We start from the raw sequence: 26851 nt of genomic DNA, 5'->3' as shown, positions 1-26851 counted from the left end.
GATTTCCAGAATAAAAGAGCCTAATGCATACATCACGGTGGATGAAAACAGTGTGATGCATATAACATGGTGGAAGAAAACAGATCCCCATCAGGGTATGTGAAATTTTAGAACACTGAAACAGAGAAAGATCTAACAAACTTCCAGAAAAAGCAAAAAAAAAAAAAAAAAAAACAAAAAAAAAGTAACAAAAGGATCAGCATTTTTTTTTTTTTTTTGAGACGGAGTCTCGCTCTGTCATCCAGGCTGGAGTGCAGTGGCCGGATCTCAGCTCACTGCAAGCTCCGCCTCCCAGGTTGACGCCATTCTCCTGCCTCAGCCTCCCGAGTAGCTGGGACTACAGGAGCCTGCCACCTCGCCCGGCTAGTTCTTTTGTATTTTTTAGTAGAGACAGGGTTTCACCGTGTTAGCCAGGATGGTCTCGATCTCCTGACCTCGTGATCCGCCTGTCTCGGCCTCCCAAAGTGCTGGGATTACAGGCTTGAGCCACCGCACCCGGCCTTTTTTTTTTTTAAGACAGGGTCTCACTCTGTCACCCAGGCTGGAATGCAGTGACAGGATCTCAGTTCACTGCAACCTCCACCTCCCAGGTTCAAGCAATTCTTGTGCCTCAGACTCCCGAGTACTGGGATTACAGGCGTGAGCTATCATGCCCAGCTAATTTTTATATTTTTTGTAGAGACGGGGGTTTCATCATGTTGGCCAGGCTGGTCTCGAACTCCTGGCCTCAAGTTATCTGCCTGCCTTGGCCTCCCAAAGTGCTGGGATTACAGGCGTGAGCCACCATGCCTGGCCAGGATCAGTAATCTGAATGACTTCAGCTACTTCATCAGCAGTGTTGGAATCAAGCAGGCAATGAAACGATGCCTTCACAATCCTGAAGGTGAAGTATTTCCAATCTAGAACTCTATACCCAGTCTAAGTAGCAAGCCAGTATGACAGAAAAATGAAGGCATTTTAAGCATACAAACTTAAAGCTTTACCGATGTAATCTTTCTCAGGAAGGTACTAGAGGATGTTTTCTACCAAAATAAAGGAATAAATTAAGAAACAAAAAGTCATGGACCAGCCTGGGCAACATAATGAGACCCTGTTTCTACAAAAAATTTTTTAAAAATTAGCCAGGCATAGTAGTGTGCACCTATAGCCCCAGCTACTTGAAAGGCTGAGATGGGAGGATGGCTTGAACCCAGGAGTTCAAGGCTACGGTGATCTATGATTGTGCCATTGCACTCCAGCCTGGTAACAAGAGCAAGACTGTCTCACAAAAAAAGGGGGAAAAATGCATCCTAATTTGTAAATGTAAAAAATAATAATAAAAAAATAAGACAATAAGCTCTGAGCCAGATGTTTTCAACAGGAACAACAAAGAAATCCAGAACATGGGCTGGGTGCAGTGGCTCACACCTGTAATCCTAGCACTTTGGGAGGCCAAGGCAGGTGGATCACCTGAGGTCAGGAGTTCAAGACTAGCCTGGCCACCATGGTGAAACCCCGTCCCTACCAAAAATACAAAAATTAGTTGGGTGTGGTGGCGGGCGCCTGTAATCACAGCTACTCAGGAGGCTGAGGCAGGAGAATCCCTTGAACCTGGGAGGCGAAGATTGCAGTGAGCCGAGATAGCGCCATTGCACTCCAGCCTGGGGGACAAGAGTAAAACTCTGTCTCAAAAAAAAAAAAAAAAAAAAAAAAAAAAATTCCAGAACACAATAGAACACTATCTTTATCTTATTTATTTATTTATTTATTTATTTTTGAGGCAGGGTCTCGTTCTGTTGCCCAAGCTGGACTGCAGTGGTACGATCATAGCTCACTGCAGCCTTGATCTCCTGGGCTCAAAAGATCCTCCCACCTCAGCCTCCTGAATAGCTGGGACTATAGGCACACACCACTACACGTAGCTAATTTGCTAATTTTTATTTTTAGTAGAGACAAGTTCTCGCTATGTTGCCCAGGCTAGTCTTGAACTCCTGAGCTCAAGTGACCCTCCAGACTTGGGCTCCTCAAAGTACTGAGATTACAGGTGTAAGCGCCTGGCAGAATGATTATCTTTAAAGTATAAAAGAGCTGTCATTTCTGCATTGATATCCAAGAATAAGAGCAAAATAAAAACAAAACCAGAATTTTCCAAAGAAATTCCTAAAGCACGGCTGGGCGCAGTGGCTCACACCTGTAATGCCAGCAATTTGGGAGGCCGAGGCAGGTGGATCATAAGGTCAAGAGATCGAGACCATCTTGGCCAACATGATGAAAACCCGTTTCTACTAAGTACAAAAATTAGCTGGGCATGGTGGCATGCGCCTGTAGTTGTGCCTGTAGTCCCAGTTACTTGGGAGGCTGAGGCAGGAGAATCGCTTGAACCCAGGAAGCAGAGGTTGCAGTGAGTTGAGATCACGCCACTGCACTCCAGCCTCGTGACAGAGTGAGATTCCATCTCATAAAAAAAAGAAAAAGACAATCCTAAAGTATATACTTCTGAAAGAAGGAAAATGATTTCTAAAAGATGTGAGGTGAATAAGGAATGTTAAGCAGAAAAACAGATAAGCATATAGATGAATCTAAATGATAACTGTATAAGACCAAAAAAAAAAAAAAATGACAATTTGGGGGATAAACAATGAACAGGAGCCAGGCACGGTGGCTCAAGCCTGTAATCCCAGCACTTTGGGAGGCCAAGACGGGCGGATCATGAGGTCAGGAGATCGAGATCATCCTGGCTAACACAGTGAAACCCCATCTCTACTAAAAAATACAAAAAACTAGCCAGGCGAGGTGGCGGGCACCTGTAGTCCCAGCTACTTAGGAGGCTGAGGCAGGAGAATGGCTTAAACCCCGGAGGCGAAGCTTGCAGTGGGCTGAGATCTGGCTACTGCACTCCAGCCTGGGCGACAGAGCGAGACTCCGTTTCAAAAAAACAAAAAACAAAACAAAACAAAAAAAACAATGAACAGGATGAAACTAAAATAAAAGATGAAAGGCATAATGGTTTCAAAGTATTTAAGGACCCTGGATTGTTCAGGAAATAGTGAAGATACCATGTATTTTAAGATCTTCAGATATGTGGGCATGCTTAAGTTTTAGCGGCAATCATTAAAAGAATAGTAATACAAGAACATCCAAAGATGAATAATGACCTAAGCAGAATTTTTTAAAAACCTTCAATCAGTTCTTAGAAAAAAGTGGGAGGGTATATGTGTTGTATTGAGGTGAGGAGAAGATAAGGGTGGAGAACAGAAAGCACAGAAAAGAGACACAAAGGGCATAAAATAATATGGTAGAAATAATTCCAAATATATCAGTAATCACAACATACATAAACTAAACCTGTCAATAAAAAGATAGTAACTGTCAGTATAGCTTTAAAAACAACCATAATAAAATCTATTGACATGCTGTATACAAGAGACACATTGCAAATATAAGGCCAAGGTTAAAGTAAAAGGATGAATTAGATAGTGGTTTAGTGATGGTTATACAACTTTTTGAATATACTATAAGCCACTGAATTACACGCTTTAAAATGGTTAAGATGGTGAATCTTATGTGAATTTTATCTAAATTTTTTTTTTGAGACGGAGTCTCACTCTGTCGCCCAGGCTGGAGTGCAGTGGCGCGGTCTCGGCTCACTGCAAGCTCCGCCTCCCAGGTTCACGCCGTTCTCCTGCCTCAGCCTCCTGAGTAGCTGGGACTACAGGTGCCTGCCACCATGCCTGACTAATTTGTTGTATTTTTAGTACAGATGGGTTTCACTGTGTTAGCCAGGATGGTCTCAATCTCCTGATCTCGTGATCCACCCGCCTCAGCCTCCCAAAGTGCTGGGATTACAGGCATAAGCCACTGTGCCCAGCCATCACTAAATTTTTTTTTTTAAGTAAAAAGATGACCTCTGAGGCCGGATGCAGTGGCTCATGCCTGTAATCCCAGCACTTTGGGAGGCCGAGGTGGGCGGATCACAAGGGCAGGAGTTCAAGACCAGCCTGGCCAACATAGTGAAACTCCATCTCTACCAAAAATAGAAAAAATTAGCTGGTCTTGGTGGTGGGCACCCGTAATCCCAGCTACTTGGGAGGCTGAGGCAGGAGAATCACTTGAACCCGGGAGGCGGAGGTTGCAGTGAGTCAAGGTCACGCCATTGCATTCCAGCCCAGGCGACAGTGTGACTCTGTTTCAAAAATAATAATAATAATAAAATAAAAAATAAAAAAGATAACCTCTAACAAACACTAACCGAAGGAAAGCTGGGACACCTGTATTAATATAAGACAAAATCAACCTTTTTTTTTTTTTTTGAGACGGAATTTAGTTCTTGTTGCCTGGACTGGAGTGCAATTGCACAATCTCAGCTCACTGCAACCTCTGCCTCCCGGGTTCAAGCGATTCTCCTACCTCAGCCTCCTGAGTAGCTGGGATTACAGGAATGGGCTACCACTCCCAGCTAACTGTATATTTTTAGTAGAGATGGGACTTCTCCATATTGGTCAGGTTGGTCTAGAACTCCCGACCTCAGGTGATCCGCCCGCCTCGTCCTCCCAAAGCGCTGGGATTACAGGCGTGAGCCACCGTGCCCAGCCAACTTAAAGGCAACGTAAAGGCAAAAAGGATTATTTAGGAAGGCCACAACACAAACATAAAAATTTCACTTTACCAGGAGGATACATTAATTTTTATTTGGCATGTAACTATACATTGGCCTCAGAACATATTATTTCAAAACTGCAAGATTTGCAAAGAAGGCTGGGCGCAGTGGCTCACGCCTGTAATCCCAGCACTTTGGGAGGCCGAGACCGGCGGATCACGAGGTCAGGAGATCAAGACCACCCTGGCTAACACGGTGAAACCCCGTCTCTACTAAAAACACAAAAAAACTAGCCAGGCGTGGTGGCGGGCGCCTGTAGTCCCAGCTACTCGGGAGGCTGAGGCAGGAGAATGGCGTAAACCCGGGAGGCGGAGCTTGCAGTGAGCTGAGATGGCGCCACCGCACTCCAGCCTGGGCGACTGAGCAAGACTCCGTCTCAAAAAAAAAAAAAAAACTTGACAAATTTACTATAATAAAGGATAGTAACAAACCACTATCAATAATGGAAACACCAAACAAATAAAATATTAATAAAGATATAAATATTTGAATAAAATAATAAACAAGTTTGATCCATTGGACACATACAGTGCCCTGCAACAGTTAGAGAACATATATCCCAGAAAGTTCAGGCTAAAGATTTTGAAATAAGCTTCAGCTACTGAAAAGAGCAAATTACGTAAAAAAAAAAAAAAAAAAAAAAAAAGGATGAACTTGAAATAGATTTTGTTTCACACAGCTGAGAAAATGCAGCCTCCTAAGAACACAGACAAGATTTACTGGAATCTAGATATTCTACCACTTTCCCCCTCTTTCACCAGTTCCTCATTTTTTTAAGGAAAAGGACCACATATAGAGAAGCTAGGTCCCTTGTATGAGAAAGAGGGATAAATTATAATGATTTGCAATACACGATTGACATTTATTACCTCTTTCCTATTTAAATTTTAGAGTTTGGGTAAGAGTACATTTAGTAGAGAAAAGAATCACATAACTAACCTCGTTCCCTAAAGAGCTAAGAGACACACACTTACCTGTACCTTCAGGGAATGGTCATGAAGGAGTAACAAACTAAAGCACCAATTTATAGACTACTCTAAAGGGAAAATTAAGAGTTACAACTGAAGGATTACATACAAAAATACTCACTGCAGAAACATTTTTAACAGCAAAAAACTGGAAACAATCCATATATTCAACAAAAGGAAAATGGTAAAAAAAAAAAAATTATAGTTTAGAAGACTAGAAATATGTCTAGTAAGATGTTTATGGTTTGTTGGATCATTATTTTTGTTATTGATGTTTTCTAACTTTTTTATTTTTACTATTATTATTTATTTATTTTTTGAGACAGACTTTCACTTTTGTTGCCCAGACTGGAGTGCAATGGCACGATCCTGGCTCACTGCAACCTCCGCCTCCTGGGTTCAAGAGATTCTCCTGCCTCAGCCTCCCAAGTAGCTAGGATTACAGAAATGTGTTACCACACCCAGCTAATTTTGTAATTTTAGTAGAGATGGGGTTTCACCATGTTGGTCAGGCTGATCTCAAACTCCTGACCTCAGGTGATCCACCAGCCTCGGCCTCCCAAAGTGCTGGGATTACAGGGGTAAGCCACTGTGCCAGGCCGACTGTTCTACTTTAGTAATAAGCAAAAATATAGCTAATGTTTTTGTTTAATAATAACAGTAATGACAGCTTCCATTTATTAACTGCCTATGTATAGATACTGTATGTATCAGATATTTTACAAACAGTTCATTAATCTTCACTACTATAAGGCAGGTATTGATAGCCTTATTTTACATAAAGTAACATGGTCCTTAGGCTTCTGTTTTCACCAGTCACCTGCTTTCCAATATGAATTATGCATTGTTTTGTAAAACAACCAATTCTCTATTGTTCAGGATATGCTCTCGTCTCTTGGTTTGATGTCTGGATTTAGGAAGCTGTTTAGAACAGCATCAGGGTCACACTCAAAGATACGCTGATGTGGAATGATTACAGCTTAAACAGTGTGGATCACTTTCCACAGAAAGGAGACTTGCTTACTCATGAAAGACTCTTAGCCCTCGATTTTCTTTTCTTCCCACTCTAATTTCACATAAGAGAACAAAAATAGGTACTGCCCATCTATCAGTTTTCTTAGCATTTTCCTTTTTACAAAATTCATACACTACCTCATTTGATCCTCACAACACCAAGTTGGGCAGATGAGAAGAAAGGTCTTCATTTTAGAGATGAAGAAAAGGAGGTAAGAAATTAAAATGTCTTGCTACTAATTAGTGGGTAAAATCCACCTCTCTGGAGCCTGCATCCTTTCCATCGTATTTATCAACTGGGAAGACTTTCATATAACCCTAGTACTTACTGGGGAAATACTTGCTGTCTTCTATAAAAGGGCAGCTTATATATATTTAAAATTATTTTCTTAAATTTCTTTTGAACATTTTGTATTTTTTAATTTTCTGTAGAGATAGGGGTCTTTCTATGTTGCCCAAACTCCTGGCCTCAAGCAATCCTCTCACACTGGCCTCCCAAAATGCTGGGATTACAGGCGTGAGGCACTGTGCCTGGCCTTAAATTGCTTTTGAGACAGGTTGTTTCAATTCTTCTATTTGTCTTCTGAAGGGTAAAATTCCAGCCAGGTTTCCCAGTTATCTTTTAAAATGTAATAGCCATTATGGACACACTCATCAAAATGTTAATAGTTATCTCTAAGGGGTGGGATTTCAGGTAACTTTAGTTTTTTTTCTTTAAATTTCTGTTAAAAATGAAATGCTTCATGTTCTCTGTACCATCCAGGCTAACACCATCTTTGCATCCCTTACTGCATTGTACATAGTAGGCATTCAGTAGCAAGTGCTGAATAAATCTGCTTCCTAAACTTCCACCACATCTGTGTACCTTCCATGTAATTATTTACTTATTTCTTTAAACAAATCCACTTTTTAAAACTAGCCTTATCCTAAGTGACAATACATTTGTATGAAATCATGAGTTTGATACACTAGTTTCATTTTTTCCCCTAATATATATTAATAGATATAAAACTAATCAAATTTAAAATGTTGATATACCTAAAATGATATCACCAGTGGTACATGTGCCGAAAAGCAATAAAGTTAATAACTGTTGAGTCTTTTTTTTTTGAGACGAAGTTTCACTCTTGTTGCCTAGGCTGGAGTGCAATGGCACAATCTCAGCTCACTGCAACCTCTGCCTCCCAGGTTCAAGTGATTCTCCTGCCTCAGCTTCCCAAGTAGCTGGGATTACAGGCGCCTACCACCACGCCTGGCTAATTTTTGTATTTTTAATAGAGACGGGGTTTCACCATGTTGGCCAGGCTGGTCTCAAACTCCTGACCTCAGGTGATCCACCTGCCTCAGTCTCTCAAAGTGCTAGGATTACAGGCGTGAGCCACCGCGCCTGGCTTGTTGAGTCAATCTTTGACCTTCTCCTTCATGTCCCATAATATCAATCTCTAAGTACAGTCATGCATCATTTGATGATGGGGATATGTTTTGATAAGTGTGTTGTTAGGTGATTTTGTTGTGCAAACATCATAGTGTACACTTACACAAACACCTGTCTATCATGTTACCACACTGAATACTGTAGGTAACTGTAACACAATAGTGAGTAAGTGTGTATCTAAGCATATGTAACCTTAGGACAAGTATGGTTACAAACATGGTATTATAATATTATGGTAGCATATTTGGTCCATTATTGACTGAAATGTCATTATATGGAGCATGACTGTACTTTCAATCCATCCTTTATTATGACTCTTGCACTTACTTGGACCTCTCATTCTGGCACAGGCCCTCATTACCTCACGCTTATCTTGGTCATCTTAATGCAGTAGACTCCTAGAAGTCTCCTTGCCTCCAATCTTTGCTCTATTCTATATTCTGCCATCAGATTTGAATATTCCTAAAATAAGCTTTGGTCTCTACCCAAATTAAACTTTCCAGGCCACTGGAAACAATCACTTGATAGCTTCAGGAAAAAGTATTCAAAAAACTGGTCCTGGCCTACCTTCCTATCCCCATCTACAAGAATCCATTTAATCATTAGTTTCAGAACAGACATTGTGAACTTTGTCTCTATTCATTCCTAGCCTTCAACCTGAAAAACCCCAGCCCCAAGTCAAACTTCTACCTACTTCAAATAGCCTCACTTCTAAGAAACTTGCTGACCATTAGAATCTGCATTAATATCTCCATTTCTGAAAGCCACACTTTATCAGCTGCTACTCATGACATTTACCATGCCCTGCCTTAAACTCTAGGCTATTTGTCTCCTCTCCTCTACTGTAGGTTCTTTAGGGTAAAACTATGTCTGTTGTATCTTGTCATGTAATATGTATTTTAGACAGTAAAATATTTGTAGTTAATCAATGAAGCAAAGCAGGCTCTTTTTGTTTTGAAGACATGGTCTCGCTCTGTTGCCCAGATTGAAGTGCAGTGGGGCAAACACAGCTCACTGCAGCCTTAACCTCCTGAACTCCAGTGATCCTCCCATCTCAGCCTCCTGAGTGGCTGGAACTACAAGTGGGCATCACCATGCCCAGCTATTTTTTTATTTTTTGAGAAGATGAAGTCTCACCATGTTGCTCAGGCTGGTCTCAAACTCCTGGCCTCCAGCAATCCTCTAACCCCAGCCTCCCAAAGTGCTGGGATTACAGGTGTGAGCCACCACACCCAGCTGCGGGCCTCTAAAGCAGCCAGCAAAATAAGTCAAATCCCATTCAACATACTTCAAAGGACCACTCAATTGTTTTTGTAGCCAAAGAAAACTATTCTCATAGACATTAAATGTCTGTTATCTCTGTACTTTGCTTGTAATCAGTGCACCATTAGCTAATGTCTAGGTTTAGACATTACTTAACATTACCAGGTTTACACAATGCTTAAGATGCCTCTTAAGCAGGTTAACTTTCTTTTTTTTGAGACAGGGTCTCACTCTGTCACCCAGGCTGGAGTACAGTGGCACAATCTCAGCTCACTGCAGCCTCTGCCTCCTGGGTTCAAGTGATTCTCCCGCCTCAGCCTCTGGAGTAGCTGGGACTACAGGCACGCCATGCCCGGCTAATTTTTGTATTTTTAGTGGAGACAGGGTTTCACCATGTTGGCTAGGCTGGTCTCTAACTCCTGACATCAAGTGGTCCACCTGTTTTGGCCTTCCAAAGTGCTGGGATTACAGGTATGAACCACGGCGCCTGACCATAAGCAGATTAACTTTCTAAACTTGCATGATTCTCTAGTGCTATCACTGGGTTATTCTTTCTGGACTTCAGTTTTCCTATCTATAAGATGACCTTAAGATGTCTTCTAATCCCTTCACAGAATTTTATTTCATCTACATATTTATAATAGGCTAGGTACTTTACTAGAACCTGTTTTTAGGGTCAAAACAGATGCTCAGATGCTAATCATTTTCTGGTACTCTCTACATTTTGATAGACAGTACAAGGTTATTTCACACATATTATTTCATTTAATCTTCAAAACCCTAAAATGTAGGCATCTTTAGCCTTGTATTTCTCAACCAGGGGAGACTTGACCCCACCCGAACCTTTAGGGGACATCTGGCAATATTCTGAGACATTGTCACAATTTTTGGAGGTTGTGGGGGAGAAATGGCCCCTAGTGGCGAGAGACCAGGGATGCTGCTAAACATCCTACGATGCGCAAGATACCTCCCACAACAAAAACATTATCTGTCCCCCAAAAATAGTGTGGAGCTTGAGAAACCCTACTGGCCTCATCTTTCAGTTAAGAAATCAAAGATTTAGAAAGCTTGGCCGGGTGCGGTGGCACACGCCTATAATCCCAGCACTTTGGGAGGCCGAGGCAGGCGGGTAACTTGAAGCCAGGAGTTCGACAAGCCTGGGAAACATAATGAGACCTCATCTCAAAATAAATAAATACATAGATAAATGAAAGCTTAACTTACTTGCACAGTTACACAGATGGTGAGTGAACAGGGATCTAAAATCATCTCTGTATGACACCAAAGGCAATGGCACATTCCATCACACATACAAATACTGATGACCGTTTCTGACAGTTTGTATTCTTTCTATCATTGTCCCCTCTCCCCCATTTAGTCTTGATATTTTAAATTCTGCTAATCAATATCAGTCAGTCTTATCCAGCAAAAGGATTCAGAAGCAGCTTTCTCAGACTCTCAGGTCAGATTTGAGAAATGTCTTTTCTTGTGCTCCCACTATATTTAGAGTCTAAAGCTTAACAGTAGCAATTAACGTATTGTACTGTGATTGCATGACTATCTCCCCTTTGGACTGTAAGCTTAAGAAGAAGGTATTCCTTTTGATTTTTGTGTACCTAGTGCCAAGCAAAGTATCTCAGCACAGAGTATACATTTCATAAATGTGTGTTAAACAAATAAAACAGACTAAATTACATAATGTATCCAAGGATACAAAGCTACTAAATGACAGAACCAGGAATCAAATCCAAGTCTCTCCATTGCCAAAGCCTATAATTACTGTCTTAATAAAGCTAAAACTTAGATGTTTATCTTCTCTTTATCTTGCTTGTTGGAATTATTTGATCATAAACACATCAGAAATTTTATATACACACACACACAAGTTACTGTTTTAAAGACAGCTTATAATCATATGAATTTTCTTACAACAGCTTCCAATTTTAATATCTACATTCTATAAAAGCTTGCAAGGTAGTTAGCATGTAATAATAGTGGTAAACTCTCCTAAATACCAGAACTATAAAGGAGCCATGGTTTTTTATTTGATAGTCTCCCTGAATTCAACACTCACTGCATAGAAATTGATGTTATTTTGAGTTGTCACAGGAACTGTGTATAAAAACTAAGGTAGAGTCTCTTAGGAAAAAATAACTCACTTTAACTTTAGCTTTTATTTCTTCACTGTTCCCTTCTTCCTCATTGCGGGGTTCCATGCCAGAATCCTCCTGGATGTCTTTGTTTAGTACAGAGTACTCTTCTAGTAGAGTGTCAAACAAAACTATTCGCTTGTTCTTGAAGAAGCCATAAAAATAAGCATTGCTGTGGGAAGAGCGTTTAGATCCTAAGGAAAAGACAGTTCAAAGCATGGAATATAATTAAAAAGTTTGGGGTCCTTTGGAGAGACTCCTACAAATTGAATTACTGGAAAGGACATTAACATTTTCAAATCGTTTAATAGAAGAAAAACCATATCAATATAATTCACCACCAGAAGTGGAGAGTGTCTGTTTTTTTTGCCAATAAATGTGCTCATCACAGCTTTATAGCAGTAAGTAAATAAGTAAAGCCTAAACATCCAACAGTTATGGAATGATTCAATTATAGTAAAACTATGAAATGGAATTTAAGCAGCCAGAAAAAAATTATACTTCCAAAGAATTTTAACAAGAAAAAGCTCACCAATATATTGTGAAGGATACAAAACTTCATGTATATAAGGTTCCATTATTGTCAAGAAAAAGTGTACATGTATTAGATTGGTGCAAACGTAATTGCGATTTTTGCATTGTTGAAATTTGCTGTTTGATATTGGAATACATTCTTAAATAAATATGGTTATGTTATACATCATTTTAATGCATATTTCTCGTTTTGTTTTTTGCTAATGATTTATTACTTGCTGTTTATTTTATATTTATTTTAGATAAGGGAAATGATATCAGACAAAAAGCAAATTCAGCCGGGTACAGTGGCTCATACCTGTAATCTCAGCACTTTGGGAGGCTGAGGCAGGCGGATCACTTATAGTCAGGAGTTCGTGACCAGCCTGGCCAACATGGTGAAACCCTGCCTCTACCAAAAATACAAAAAATTAGCCGAGCATGGTAGCGCATGCCGGTAATCCCAGCTACACGTGGGGCTGAGGTATGAAAATTGCTTGAACCCAGGAGACGGAGATTGCAGTGAGCAGAGATGTCGCCACTGCACGCCAGCCTGGGCAGCAGCAGGAGACTCTCTCACCCAAAAAAAAAAAAAAAAAAAAAAGCAAATTCAAGCAATTTTCTTATTTGAGTTCAAAATGGGTCATAAGGCAGCAGAGACAACTCGCAACATCAACAACGCATTTGGCCCAGGAACTGCTAACGAACGTACAGTGCAGTGGTGGTTCAAGAAGTCTGCAAAGGAGACGAGAGCCTTGAAGATGAGGAGCGTAGTGGTAGGCCATCGGAAGATGACAACGACCAATGGAGAGCAATCATCGAAGCTGATCCCCTTACAACTACACAAGAAGTTGCCGAAGAACTCAATGTCGACCATTCTACGGTCGTTTGGCATTTGAAGCAAACTGGAAAGGTGAAAAAGCCTGATAAGTGGTGCCTCATCAGCTGAGCAAAAATAAAAATTAAAAAAATCATTGTTTTGAAGTGTTGTCTTCTCTTATTTTATACAACAAACCATTTCTCTATCAGACGGTGATGTGAGACGAAACATGGATTTTACACAACAACAGGCGATGACCAGCTCAGTGGGTGGACCCAGAAGAAGTTCCAAAGCACTTCCCAAATCCAAACTTGCACGAAAAAATGGTCATGGTCACTGTTTGGTGGTCTGCTGCCAGTCTGCTCCACTATAGCTTTCTGAATCCTGGCAAAACCATTACATCTGAGAAGTATGCACAGCAAATCGATGAGATGCACAGAAAACTGCAATGCCTGCAACCAGCATTGGTCAACAGAAAGGGCCCAATTCTTCTCCAAGACAACACCCAACTGCACATCGCAAAACCAATGCTTCAAAAGTTGAACAAATTGGGCTATGAAGTTTTGCCTGATCTGCCATATTCATCTGACCTCTTGCCAACTGACTACCACTTCTTCAAGCATCTTGACAACTTTTTAAAGAGAAAATGTTTCCACAACTAGCTGGATGCAGAAAATGCTTTCCAAGAGTTTGCCAAATCCCGAAGCACAGAGTTTTACCCTACAGGAATAAACAAACTTATTTCTTGTTGGCACAAATGCGTTGATTGAAATGGTTCCTCTTTTGATTAATAAAGATGTGTTTGAGCCTAGTTATAAAATTCATGGTCTAAAACCGCAATTACTTTTGCACCAACCTAATAAATATTAATAGAAAAGCATAAGCCCATGCCTATTAGGAAACATACCAAAATACTGAAATGTTTATCACTAAATTCTAGAATTATGGATTTTTGTTTCCTTTTTTTCCCCAAGACTTTTAAAATAAGCATACCTACTTTTATAATTAAAGCAATTTTTATAAAGACTGGAAGAAGACATACCTTTTTTTCTTTTGAGACAGGGTCTCTCTCTGTCACCCAGACTGCAATGCAATGGCATAATCATGGCTCACTGCAGCCTTGACCTCCTGAGCTCAATCAACCCTCCTGCCTCAGCCTCCTGAGTAGCTAGGACTACAGATACATATCACTATGTCCGGCTACTTTTTTGTAGAGACAGGGTCTTGCTGCATTGCCCAGGCTGGTCTCTAACTCCTGGGCTCAAGCAATTCTCCTGCCTCGGCATCCCAAAGTGCTAGGATTACAGGTGTGAATCACCACAGCCGGCCCATACCTACATTTTTAACAGTACCTGAACTACGGCTGATTTTTATTTTCTTCTTTATATACTTTGACTTTCAAATGTTCTATAATGTGCAGTGAGTTGAGTATAGTGATTAAAAGCATAGACTCTGAGTTCAAATCTTGGCTCTGCCATGTATTAGTTGTGTAAATTTAGAAAACTTCCTTCATTTCTTTAAGCTTTAGTTTCCTATTTATGAAGCGAGGCTAATATATACCTCATTAGGTTAGATTATGGATTACATGAGAGATTCTAAGTGAAGCAATTAGTATGCTGTCTTATCTCTATACTACTACAATTATTTATATACTTTTTTCAAAAAAGAAATGATAAATGTTGATTTCTCTTGAGAATGTGAAGTCTCTTACAAAAAACATGAATTTTCTATCTACTCATATATCTAATGAAAAGTACTTGGCAGTATGTTTAGTAGTAAAACTTTGACAAATAGAAGCTATTATTTATTTATTGCATTATTACATTTCTTTTTGGCTTGGTTGCCAGGAAGAGCCAAACATGTTTGTTTATTTTGTCTGTGTTACCCTTTGAAGTCCCATTCTTCTATCTCATCTCTGTCTTTTCTGATCCTAAATTTTTTTTTTTTTTTTTCCCTGAGACGGAGTCTCACTCTGTCACCCAGGCTGGTAGTGGCGTGATCTCTACTCACTGCAGCCTCTGCCTCCCAGGTTCCAGCGATTCTCTTGCCTCAGCCTCCTGGGTAGCTGGGATTCCATGCACACGCCACCACACCCAGCTAATTGTTGTATTTTTAGTAGAGACGGGGTTTCATCACATTGGCCAGGCTGGTCTCAAACTCCTGACCTCAGGTGATCTGCCCACCTCGGACTCCCAAAGTGCTAGGATTACAGGCGTGAGCTACCATGCTTGGCCCTAATCCTAAATTTTTTAATTAATTTAAAAATATTTCTTAGGCCGGGCGTGGTGGCTGAAGCCTGTAATCCCAGACCTTTGGGAGGCCGAGACAGGCGGATCACGAGGTCAGGAGATTGAGATCATCCTGGCTAACACGGTGAAACCCCGTCTCTACTAAAAATACAAAAAACTAGCCGGGCGAGGTGGCAGGCACCTGTAGTCCCAGCTACTAGGGAGGCTGAGGCAGGAGAATAGTGTAAACCTGGGGGGCGGAGCTTGCAGTGAGCTGAGATCCGGCCACTGTACTCCAGCCTGGGCGGGAGAGCGAGACTCCGTCTCAAAAAAAAAAAAAAATTCTTAAATGCGATCTGAAGTTATTTATAAAAGTAAGCAGATTGTATGCACACAAACAAAAGTAAATTAATGTCTTACTATCTCCCACCGGTCCAAGTATCTCAAAGTGTGGTCCAAGGAATACACCAAAATCACCTAGGGGTACTTGTTAGAAGTAGACACTGGAAACACCTACTAAGTCAGAATCTCTGGGATGATGCCCCGGAATTGTGGGGAAAACAAAGAGGGATCAGACTGCTACTGTGTCTATATAGAAAGAATTAGACGTAAGACACTCTACTTTGTTCTGTATTTGAGATGCTGTTAATCTGTGACCCTACCCCCAACCTTGTCCTTGCGAGAGACATGTGCTGTGGTAACTCAAGGTTTAACGGATTTTGAGCCGTGCAGGGTGTGCTTTGTTAAACAAGTGCCTGAAGGCAGTATGCTTGTGAAGAGTCATCACCATTCTCTTAATCTCAAGTACCCAGGGACATGTACACTGCCAAAGGTCGCAGGGACCTCTGCCTAGGAAAGCTAGGTATTGTCCAAGGTTTCTCCCCATGTGATAGTCTGAAATATGGCCTTGTGGGAAGGGAAAGACCTAATCGTCCCCCAGCCTGACACCGTGAAGGGTCTGTGCTGAGGAGGATTAGTATAAGAGGAAAGAAGGCCTCTTGGCAGTTGAGATAGAGAAAAGCATCTGTCTCCTGCCCGTTCCTGGGCAATGGAACATCTCGGTGTAAAACCCGATTGTATATTCTGTTTGCTGAGAAAGGAGAAAACCGCCTTAGGGCTGAAGGTGGGACGTGCCAGCGGCAATGCTGCTCTTTATGCACTAAAAAGGTTTATGGGGATGTTTACATATGCATATCAAGGCACAGCACTTTTCCTTAAACTTATTCATGTCACAGAGATCTTTATTCACATGTCTTACTGCTGACCTTCTCCTTACGTTGATCCTATTATCCTGCCACTTCCCTTTTTCTAAGATGGTAAAGATAATGATCAATAAATACTGAGGGTACTCAGAGACCAGTGCCAGCGTGGGTCCTCTGTATGCTGAGCGGCGGTCCCCTGGGCCCACTTTTTCTTTCTCTATACTTTGTCTCTGTGTCTCATTTCTTTTCTCAAGTCTCTCATTCCACCTAACGAGAAACGCCCACAGGTGTGGAGGGGCAGGCCACCCCTTCAAGGAATCTGTCTTTTAACAAATTCTCGAGGGACTTTTATACTTACTAAAGTTTAAGAATCCCTGTACTGGCCGGGCGCAGTGGCTCACACCTGTAATCCCAGCACTTTGGGAGGCCGACGTGGATGGATCACGAGGTCAGGAGATAGAGACCATCCTGGCTGACACAGTGAAACCCCATCTCTACTAAAAATACAAAAAATTAGCCAGGCATGGTGGTGGGCGCCTGTAGTCCCAGCTTCTTGGGAGGCTGAGGCAGGAGAATGGCCTGAACTCGGGAGGCAGAGCTTGCAGTGAGCCGAGATTGCGCCACTGCACTCCAGCCTGGGCGACAGAGCAAGACTCCGTCTCACAAATAAAAAGAATCCCTGTGCTGTAACGTAAGTTTTTTATATCGCTGTGCCTGGCATGTAGTACACAGTCACATACTGCATAATAACATTTCGGTCCACAGACTACATATAGGACAGTGGTCCCACAAAATTATAATGAAGCTGAAAAATTCCTATCACCTAGTGACCTCACAGCCACCGTAATGTTGTAGCAGAGCACACTATCTTTTCTATGTTTAGATACACAAATGCTAATCATCATGCTAAAATTGCCTACAGTATTCAGTACAGTAACATGCTAGATAGGTTTGTAGTCTAGAAGCAAGAGGCTATAGCATACAACCTAGGTGTGCAGTAGGTAATACCATCTAGGTTTGCATGAGTATACTCTATGGTGTTTGCATGACAATGAAAAGCCTAATGATGCATTTCTCAGAACATATGGCCATCATTAAGCAATGCATGACTGTGTATTCAATGATGCTTATTTACTGAATGGATTAATGATATCGCTTGAGGTATGAAGTAATGTATTTGAGAACTCCAAAAATCAAAACATTCTACAAAAATGTAAGGCATTGCCATTTTTTCTTTAAAATGCTTCCTCTTAATCAACCTCTTAGCAGCATTTAACATAGTTGACCACTTTCTCCTTAAAACACAATCTTCTCCTGGCTTTTGAGACACCAGTTTCTCCTGGTTTTCTTCCTACCTCAAGGGCCTCTCCTCCTTATCCTCCTTCCTGGCTGTTTCTCTGCTGACTCTGACCCTGGTCCCCTTCTCGTAAGTGCCCTCATTGACGCATTAAACACCATCTATGTGCCAGACACTTCCAAATCTGTATTTTTAGTGTTGACCTCTCCCTAAAACTCCAGACTCATACATACAGCTACCTATTTGACATCTCCACAGTGATGCCTATAGACGTATTTGTTGTTTGTATTCTTGTGTGTAGACTTTTTTCCCGTCCAAAATTAGAATCTCCTTTCAGAGTTTAGGGAGTGTCATACCACGTGAGAGGCTGCTTCTCATTTGAGAAATCTGAAAGACCAGATATTTGTTTCTCTAGCACTCCGAGCAGCTAGCCCCATGCCCTGGCTTAGTCAACCAGACGCACCCCTTAGGGACTCTGAATAGTTAGCTAATTACACAAAAAAGCAAAGCAGTGAGGAATTAATTCTGCAGTTGCTAGTGGCTGAATCTGGTGTTCTGAAGTAGCCACAGCAGCGTCCTCACCAGACAGGCTCCGCAATATGATCATACGTTCCTAGCCTTCCTATGTAACAGCCCATTTTCTGAACTTCATAAACTTAATTTTCCTGCAGACTTTGTGAGATATCAAATATTGTTTCTGGTTTTCTTTTTTGGTTTTTTTTTTGAGACAGGGTCTCACTCTTTTGCCCAGGCTGGAGTGCAGTGGCACGATCTCGGCTCACTGCAACCTGCATCTCCCAGATTCAAGCGATCCTCCTGCCTCAGCCTCCCCAGTAGCTGGAACTACAGGTGTGCACCACCATGCCCAGCTAATTTTTGTATTTTTAGTAGAGATGGGGTTTCACCATGTTGGCCAGGCTGGTCTCGAACTCTTGACCTCAGGTATTCCACCTGCCTCAGTTTCTCAAAGTTTTGGAATTACAGGTGTGAGCCACCACACCTGGCCAAATACTGTTCTTTTTTTTTTGAGAGAGAGTCTTGCTCTGTCGCCCAGGCTGGAGTGCAGTGGCACGATCTTGACTCGCAACCTCCGCCTCCCAGGTTCAAGCAATTCTCCTGCCTCAGCCTCCCAAGTAGCTGGGACTACATGCGCCCGCCACCACGCCCAGCTAACTTTTTTTTTTAGTAGAGACAGGGTTTCGCCATGTTGGCCAGGCTTGTCTCGAACTTCTGACCTCAAGTGATCCGCCCGTCTCAGCCTCCCCAAGTGCTGGGATTACAAGCATCAGCCACCGTGCCTGGCCCAAATATTGCTTCAATAAGCAGTTTTTCTGCTTAAATCAGCCACAGTTGGTTTCTATTGCTTACAGAACTCTAATACAATGTTTAATAGGTTTCTCAATATGTAATACAACCATTAGAAGTCTTAATTCCCCAGAAACCTACTAGTCTCCCAGTTTTTTCCATCTCAGTAAACTACCATATATCCAACTGCTCAGGTCAAAAGTCCTAGGCCATTATCTTTGATGTCATTCTTTCCTTTATTCTCCCAATGCAATCAATTAGAAAATTCAATCAACTCTATCCCTAAAACATGTCCCAAATGTATCCACTTCTCTCCATTAGTTACTATTATCCTAGTCTAAGCTACGATTATGTCCTACCTAGACTCTTGCCTCTCTCTACATATATTCTCCATACAGTAGCCCAGGATATTTTAAAAATACAAAGCAGACCATGTCACTTTCCTGTCTAAGCCTCCAATGGCTCTTCTCACTGAACTTAAAATCCAAACTCCTTACCCTGACTTGCAAAGGCCTATGTGGTCTGATTCTTGCCTATGTCTCAGATTTCATCTCCTAACACTCTCCTGCTATGGTGCAGCCACACTGGACTTCTTTGTGGTCCCTGAACATCTTCCCATTGACGTCAAGTGGGTAGCTTCTCCATAGGTCTCAGCTTAATCTGATGACCCAATCGACAGTATCAACTTATCAGACCAAACTAGTTTAATTCTCTGCACAGCACTTGCTATCTGATAATATTTTGAGAGCAAGATTCCTGGCTTTTCACTACAATCTCCCTACCAATTTACAAATATGTAATATGTGTTGTTATTATCGGCAACAACATTCATTCATTCGAAATATTTTTGAGAATTGTTACTATTGTTAACAATAAAAACATATATTATACATGAGTAAATTGCTGTTTAGCAAAGCTAAGTTGTCCAAAGTCACACAAGTAGTTTGTCTCCAACTCCTGACCTCCCACCTCAGCCTCCCCAGCAGATGGGATTACAGGCTGGAACCACTAAACCCAGCACTGGTAATCTGTGATAGAACTATGATTTGAACCCAAGCCTTTTGACCCTGAAGCCTGACGTCTGAAATGCTGCCCCCAACCTACTCAAATCTTGACTTCCCGTTAACACCCAGCTCAGGTCATAACCCTCCATAAAGCCTTCCCTGACTATTTTATCCAAAATGAAAATAGCTCTCACACTCTGGATGTTGTAGGGGTGGAAAAAAGATAAAAAGAAAATAGCACCAATATATTTCACATATTCTATTGACTACCTCCACTGTCAATAGCATTAGCTATTATTTCACATTATCTGATTATAACTTAAGGGATCAGCAGCTTAGGTTGCTCCTTTAGTAAAAGCTGCTTAGAGACTATTCTGTTGTACTGATTAGTGATTAAATTTTTAGTTTAATATTACCTAAAAAACAAAACAAAACAAAACAAAACAAAAAACAGTAGTTATTTCAGAGGCTAAAGAAGTAAGTATGAACTGGCTTACTCTTCTACCATTTCTCCACAGACTTTAAAGCTACTCCAATTGTGGCTTTAGTTGGGCTATATATCCTCAGGAGCCACTAAATGTCTGAAATTTCTAAGTTTTTCCAGTTGCTGTTGATTCATTCTTTTCAGTTGTGACCATCTCTATTTTCCTCTAACCCTGTGATTGCTTCTCAGTTTCTAGTTCTTCATCTAACACAGCTGTTTCTCACTGGTAATATTTTATTTTAGAGCAGGGATCAGCAAACTGCAACTCACAGGCCAAATCCAGTCTGCCATTTATTTTCATAAAGTTTTACTGGAACACAGCCACGCTCATTTGTTTAGTATTGTCTATGACTGCTTTTGCGCTATAATAGTAGCATTGAATAGTTGCAACAGAGAACAAGTGGCCCACAAAGCCTAAAATATTTACTATCTAGCCCTTTACAAAAAAAATTTGTGAAACCATAGCTTAGAGGAAACACAACTGAAACCCAGAAGGGTGAAGTTACTTGTCCAAGATCCCATAACTGGCAAGTGGCAGGGGCAGAACTATTACATTCATTATATGGACCTTATAAATTCTGAAAGTCATAGAACCTTACAACAGTTTCTCTCTACATCTCCGTAGGCTTCTTTGAGACTTTGGTAGTCAGAGAAAGTAATAGACGGGGTGTTAATGGAAAGTCAAGATTTGAGTAGCAGTCAAGAGACCACTTAAATCTCAAAAGCAATCATCAAAAAAGCAGAGTATAACGAGTCTGCAGTACTCGACGGTACTGCAGTCTTTGGTAATCAATCTTCAGGTGAGTCCTCCAGAACACTGGATATTTTGTTGGAGGAGACAAGGTCAATAACACTGGCTTTAAGAGCCTCCAAACTAATACTAAACAGAATCTGACTAGTCAAGAGTCCAACTTAATTACCTGAAAGAACCAGGCAGATAACAGAAGTGAATAAATCAGTCTAACATATAACATAATATAACAGAGAGTGAAAAAACCTTGGCCAAAAACTCAAAACAATACTGTAAAACCAAACAAACATAGCTGCAGACAAGAGCAGGATTTGGCATCAAGCCACCAGTTTCTACCCCTGGCCTATGTTATCGATTTCTGTAAATCTTAAAAAGCCAAAAGGTAAACTCCTAGCCTTTAAATAACAAAGTTTAAAAAGAAAAAAACAATAACTGATTTATTCTTTTATTAAAATTTTAAGACTAAAGTATCAAAACAAACCACTTGAATAAAACCTTCTTATCCCCAGGTAGCCTTACCTTCCACAACATACACCTTCGTCAAAGGAAAGTCAATACTCTTCGCCATCACTTCAATTTCTTCTTTAAGTTTTCCCTCAGGCAGAGGTGTGAATTTGTCAAATAAAGGGGCAATATAATCAGCATAGATTGTGACAAGAACCTGAAAAGCAAATGTCAGAAAAACATATAAACATGTTCTTAAAGAAAAACCATTCTTTATTATACAGATTAAATTATATTAAAACAATTATGTTGATCTCAAACTTGAAAACAAGCAACTTACTTGCTCTGGTATTCCCAGGCCCAAATAGTACCAGATAGTAAGGATAGTAAGAGCATAATATCTGTCTGATGAATTAAATTGAAATGAGTAGTCTGATAACAGAGTAAACCCATGAATTTTATTTTAGAGGATAATGCTACTAACAGTGATTAAAATCTCTAGGTGGTAATAAGTATAGTCCTTTCAAAACTATCTTGGGGATTTCTGATGCTTCATGAGCCAATCATAACACGCAGTTCTGCCTTTTAGCGTAATCACAATAGACCTGAAGTCTTTCCTAGGAAAGAATTAGTAGAACTTGATTGTATGCTGTTACTTGGTTGGCTTATCAGCTAAAATTAATTACCTGTAGTTCATAATTGTACAATGTGGTTGAAAAAGCACTTCCTTAAGCATTTTTAGAGCATTTTCTCTGCTCTTTTTCCTCTTACTTTAATTTGCCATACAATAGATACCTATAAATCCAACTACCGCCCATTTTCTGATCTTGATCCCATCAGTGGAAAATGAAACAATGAGCATTACGTAATTCAGACTAAAATAAACCTCAGCTGGGGCGTGGTGTAACACACCTGTAGTCCCAGCTACTCGGGAGGCTGAGGCAGGAGGATTGCTTGAGCCCAGGAGTTCAAGGCTGTAGTGCACTATGATCATGCCTGTGAAATAGCCACTGTACTCCACCCTGGGAAACATAGGGAGGCCCTGTCTCTAAAAAAAATAAAATAAAATAAACCTCACCATCAGTGGAGTTGAAGAGCTGATAGATGATAATTTCTGGGTGTACTGAACAGACCATTTTGGTCTTTTTCATTTGGGTTTTTAAAAAGTTATTATTTGTAGAGACACAGTCTCACTGTGTTACCTAGGCTGGTCTTAAACTCTTGGGCTTAAGTAATCCTCGCACCTTGGCTTCCCAAAGTGCTGGGATTACAGGCATAAGACACTGTGCCTGGCCCTGAACAGACCATTCTGACTGTGTTGTAGTGTTTGTGTTGTGAAGCACTTGAGAGTATGGAAAGAGAAGAGGAATAGGAGATGTGAGGGAGGGAAAATCAGGGGGAAAAGAGTGAGAGGGAAAAGGAAAGGAGAAGAAGAGAGGCAGGAATAGGTGGCAGTTGGGGAGACAAGGGAAGACAAAGGAGAAGGAAAGGAAGAAGAATGCATTAAAGATAGAAGGGGAAGGGGAAGTAGATGGGGCAAAGAAGGCAGAGAGTGTCTAACGGGGAAGGGAAAGGCAGGTGAAGGGAAGCAGAAGAAAGCCAGTTAAATATATGCTTTCTTTCTCTTGTCCCTCTTAAATCTCATTTCTCTTCAAAATAACATGATTTTAGGCAGTGGAGGTCAGTCAGGAGTCACTAAACTATCATACTTAGTCATTCTGGTGGGAACTCACAAATGCGCAACCCAAAACTGCCTGACAACTGAATCATTAAAAGTGACTAACAACTAGTTTCTATGACCTGTAAGAGTTAGCATAAGGAGAAGGAAATTTATGGTCAGTCAACACTCCTGTTTCTATAATCAAAAGCAGAAACCAAAGGGGAAATGTATATAAGCACCTATTTATATTTCAGCTGCTTCTTTTTTTTTTTTTTTTTGAGGCGGAGTCTCGCTCTGTCGCCTGGACTGGAGTGCAGTGGCCAGATCTCAGCTCACTGCAAGCTCCGCCTCCCGGGTTTATGCCATTCTCCTGCCTCAGCCTCCTGAGTAGCTGGGACTACAGGCTTCTTAAGAACTGTTTACATGCCAATGAAGATTACAGTAATCTCACCAAGGAACTTTTGTAAAGAAAATGAAATAAAGATTTTACTCACCAGAGATACAACTAAGGTAAACAGCCAGGCATAAATAAAAAAATAGTCACCCCCAATTTTAATAATGTAAAGTAGAAGTGAAGACACAGGCAACAAAATACACTGAGTCACAACAAATTTCTTGATTGCATCTTTCATGAAGAACCCCAAAGTCTGCAAAAAGAAAACATTACCACAAGAAACTGAGAAACTGGTTTCGCTTTTTGAATAACTGATAAATAACTACAAAGGATACATTATTAAAGCAATTTTTTAAATTAACATGCAGTGAAACTATATTATATGACATTAGGCAGCTTAAGACAATGAGTAAATGTCCTGCATCTTACAGGTGAACATTCATTTAACCATTATTAACTGAGGACGAGTGCAGTGGCTCACGACTGTAATTCCACCACTTTGGGAGGCCTAGATGGGAGGATTGCTTGAGTCCAGTAGTTCCAGACCAGCCTGGGCAACATAGTGAGACCCTGTCACTAAAAATTTAAATAAAAAAAAAAAAATTAACCCAGTGTAGTATAATTCATCTATAGTCCCAGATACTAGGGAGGCTGAGGTGGGAGGATTGCTTGAGTCTGGAAGGTCGTGGCTACAGTGAGCCATGATCCTGCCACTGCACTCCAGCCTAGGCGACAGAACGAGACCCTGTCATAAACAAACAAATGATTATCAGTAGCTGAAAAACAATAGACGTTAGTGCTAAAAGAGTTTATAACATGAATTTCTTTCTTTTTTTTTTTTAAGAGACAGGGTCTGGCTCTGTTCCCCAGGTTGGAGTACAGTGGCACAATGATGGCTCACCGTAGCCTCAACCTCCTAGGCTCAAGCAATCCTTCTGCTTTAGCCTCCCAAGTAGCTGGGACTACAGGTGCATGCCACCACAACTGGCTAACTTTTAGAATTTTTTTGTAGAGATGAAGTCTCACTATACTGCCCAAGCTGGTCTTGAACTCCTGAGCTCAAGTGATCCTCTCGCCTTAGCCTCCCCAAAGTGTTGGGATTACAGGTGTGAGCCACTGTACCCAGTAGAGGCTTTCTTTTTTTTTTTTTTTGTTGAGATGGAGTCTTGCTCTGTCACCCAGGCTGGAGTACAGTGGCGAGATCTCGGCTCACTGCAAGCTCTGCCTCCTGGGTTCACGCCATTCTCCTGCCTCAGCCTCCTGAGTAGCTGGGACTACAGGCGCCCACCACCATGCTCAGCTAATTTTTTGTATTTTCAGTAGAGACGGGGTTTCACGGTGTTAGCCAGGATGGCCTCAATCTCCTGACCTTGTGATCCGCCCACCTCAACCTCCCAAAGTGCTAGGATTACAGGCATGAGCCACTGCACCCGGCCTAAATTTTTTTTCTTTTTATTTTTTTTAATCAACGTTGACCAGGTTGGCCTTGAATGTGTAGGCCAACCTCGCCTCCCCGAGTGCCAGGGCAACTGGCCTGAGCCACCGTGGCTCCCAAGACTTTCAGCTATGATCTTTACCATATCTGCAGTTCCATTTTTTCTCAATTCATACTCTGAAATAGTAAATTATATTTAAATTATAAACAGTACAGGATAAAAGCACAGAAGTTTTTCACATTAAAAGAGAACATTTGTTATTCTTTATTATACCTGTTGATTGAAACCATGTTTTTCTTCTATCACAAAAGTATTATAAAGACTCCATGGCAAACCAGTCAATGCACTGAAAAGTGTAGCCAACAGCAGAAACACCAGGGACTGAGTGATCTAAGCAAAAGAAAAAACAAAAATCCAGTTTTTATGAACTACTAGCAAACAAATCAACAAGTATTTGCTGAGCACTTATTACATCCCAAGCAGTATGCTTGATTCTATGGATAATACAAGCTCTGAAACATCATCCCTGCCTTCAAAAAAGTTTACTTTTGAGAGACGTAAACAAGAAACAAAACAATTCCTCTTTTACTACACAGGCACTATATGAAAGGTACCTTAAATCATATAGACAAATCCCTAAGATAAAGAGCCTGGATTCTTGGCTTACCACATGGAAGAAAGTCACCTGATAACTAAAAATACTCACACTGGACTATTATGTGATTGAGAAATAAACCATTGCAAATAAGCCTGTGATATTCTGGGATTTGTTATCATAACTAATGTTATGCCAATACAGCATGGGTAACCAAGGACTACGCAGACAGAGAGGCAAATCTAACATTGGCAGAAGCCAAAAAATTAACTTTGGTAGAAAGCCTGCCAAGCCAAAAGAAATACCATGACAGGCCGGGCGCGGTGGCTCAAGCCTGTAATCCCAGCACTTTGGGAGGCCGAGACGGGCGGATCACAAGGTCAGGAGATCGAGACCATCCTGGCGACACAGTGAAACCCCGTCTCTACTAAAAATACAAAAATCTAGCCGGGCGAGGTGGCGGGCGCCTGTAGTCCCAGCTACTTGGGAGGCTGAGGCAGGAGAATGGCGGAAACCCAGGAGGCGGAGCTTGCAGTGAGCTGAGATCCGGCCACTGCACTCCAGCCTGGGAGACAGAGCAAGACTCCGCCTCAAAAAAAAAAAAAAAAAAAAAAAGAAATACCATGACAAATATATGCTAATAATCACATACCTCATATTCTGGTCCAAAGCCAGCATAACCACAGAACCGTCCAGAAAGTCTCCAGAGATAAGGTATTCCTCCAAAGAGAAGAATAAGCTATAAAACAAAGCATACTTTGTTCGCAGTTGCACAGTACTAGAAACTATCATATGAGAAAGCATGGTATAAAGAAAGAAAGGACAAAATAATCATCTATTAAAAAAAAAAAGAGGTCAGTACTGTGGCTCATGCCTGTAATCCCAGCACTTTGGGAGACTGAGGCAGGAGGATGGCTTGAGGCCAGCAATTCAAGACCAGCCTGGGCACCAAGGTGAGTGGAGACCCCATCTCTACAAAAAATTTAAAAATTAGCTGGGCCTGATAGTACCTGTAGACTCAGCTACTTGGGGGGCTGAGGTGAGAGGATTGCCTGAGCCTAGGAAGTCAAGGCTGCAGTGAGCTGTGATCGTGACACTGCACTCCAGCAAGGCAATAAAGTGAGACCCTGTCTCAAATAAAATAAAATAAAATAAAATAAAATAAAATAACAAAATAAAATTAATTTAAAAAAAAATAGACCTGCCGGGTGCAGTGGCTCACGCCTGTAATCCCAGCACTTTGGGAGGCCGA

General features: G+C 41.1%; 1 protein-coding gene across 2 annotated transcripts in view; it reads right to left on the bottom strand.

Annotated features, from left to right (window-relative positions):
- The window catches only part of ZMPSTE24 (zinc metallopeptidase STE24), a 48810-nt gene that overhangs the window by 11318 nt on the left and 10641 nt on the right, over positions 1-26851 (bottom strand). For both annotated transcript variants that reach the window (XM_010354217.2, XM_010354218.2), the window contains exons 3-7: positions 26252-26338; positions 25278-25394; positions 23669-23821; positions 21590-21731; positions 11476-11660 (exon numbers count right to left, since the gene is read on the bottom strand). In XM_010354217.2, the coding sequence (XP_010352519.1) occupies positions 11476-11660; positions 21590-21731; positions 23669-23821; positions 25278-25394; positions 26252-26338 (684 nt within the window). The remainder of the gene's footprint in view (positions 1-11475; positions 11661-21589; positions 21732-23668; positions 23822-25277; positions 25395-26251; positions 26339-26851) is intronic.

This window comes from Rhinopithecus roxellana, chromosome 12, assembly GCF_007565055.1.
Source record: "Rhinopithecus roxellana isolate Shanxi Qingling chromosome 12, ASM756505v1, whole genome shotgun sequence".
In the NCBI taxonomy this organism is placed as follows: Eukaryota; Metazoa; Chordata; class Mammalia; order Primates; family Cercopithecidae; genus Rhinopithecus; species Rhinopithecus roxellana.
The sequence above is the reverse complement of the archived record's forward strand: the minus strand, read 5'-3'. Positions and strand labels throughout refer to the sequence as shown.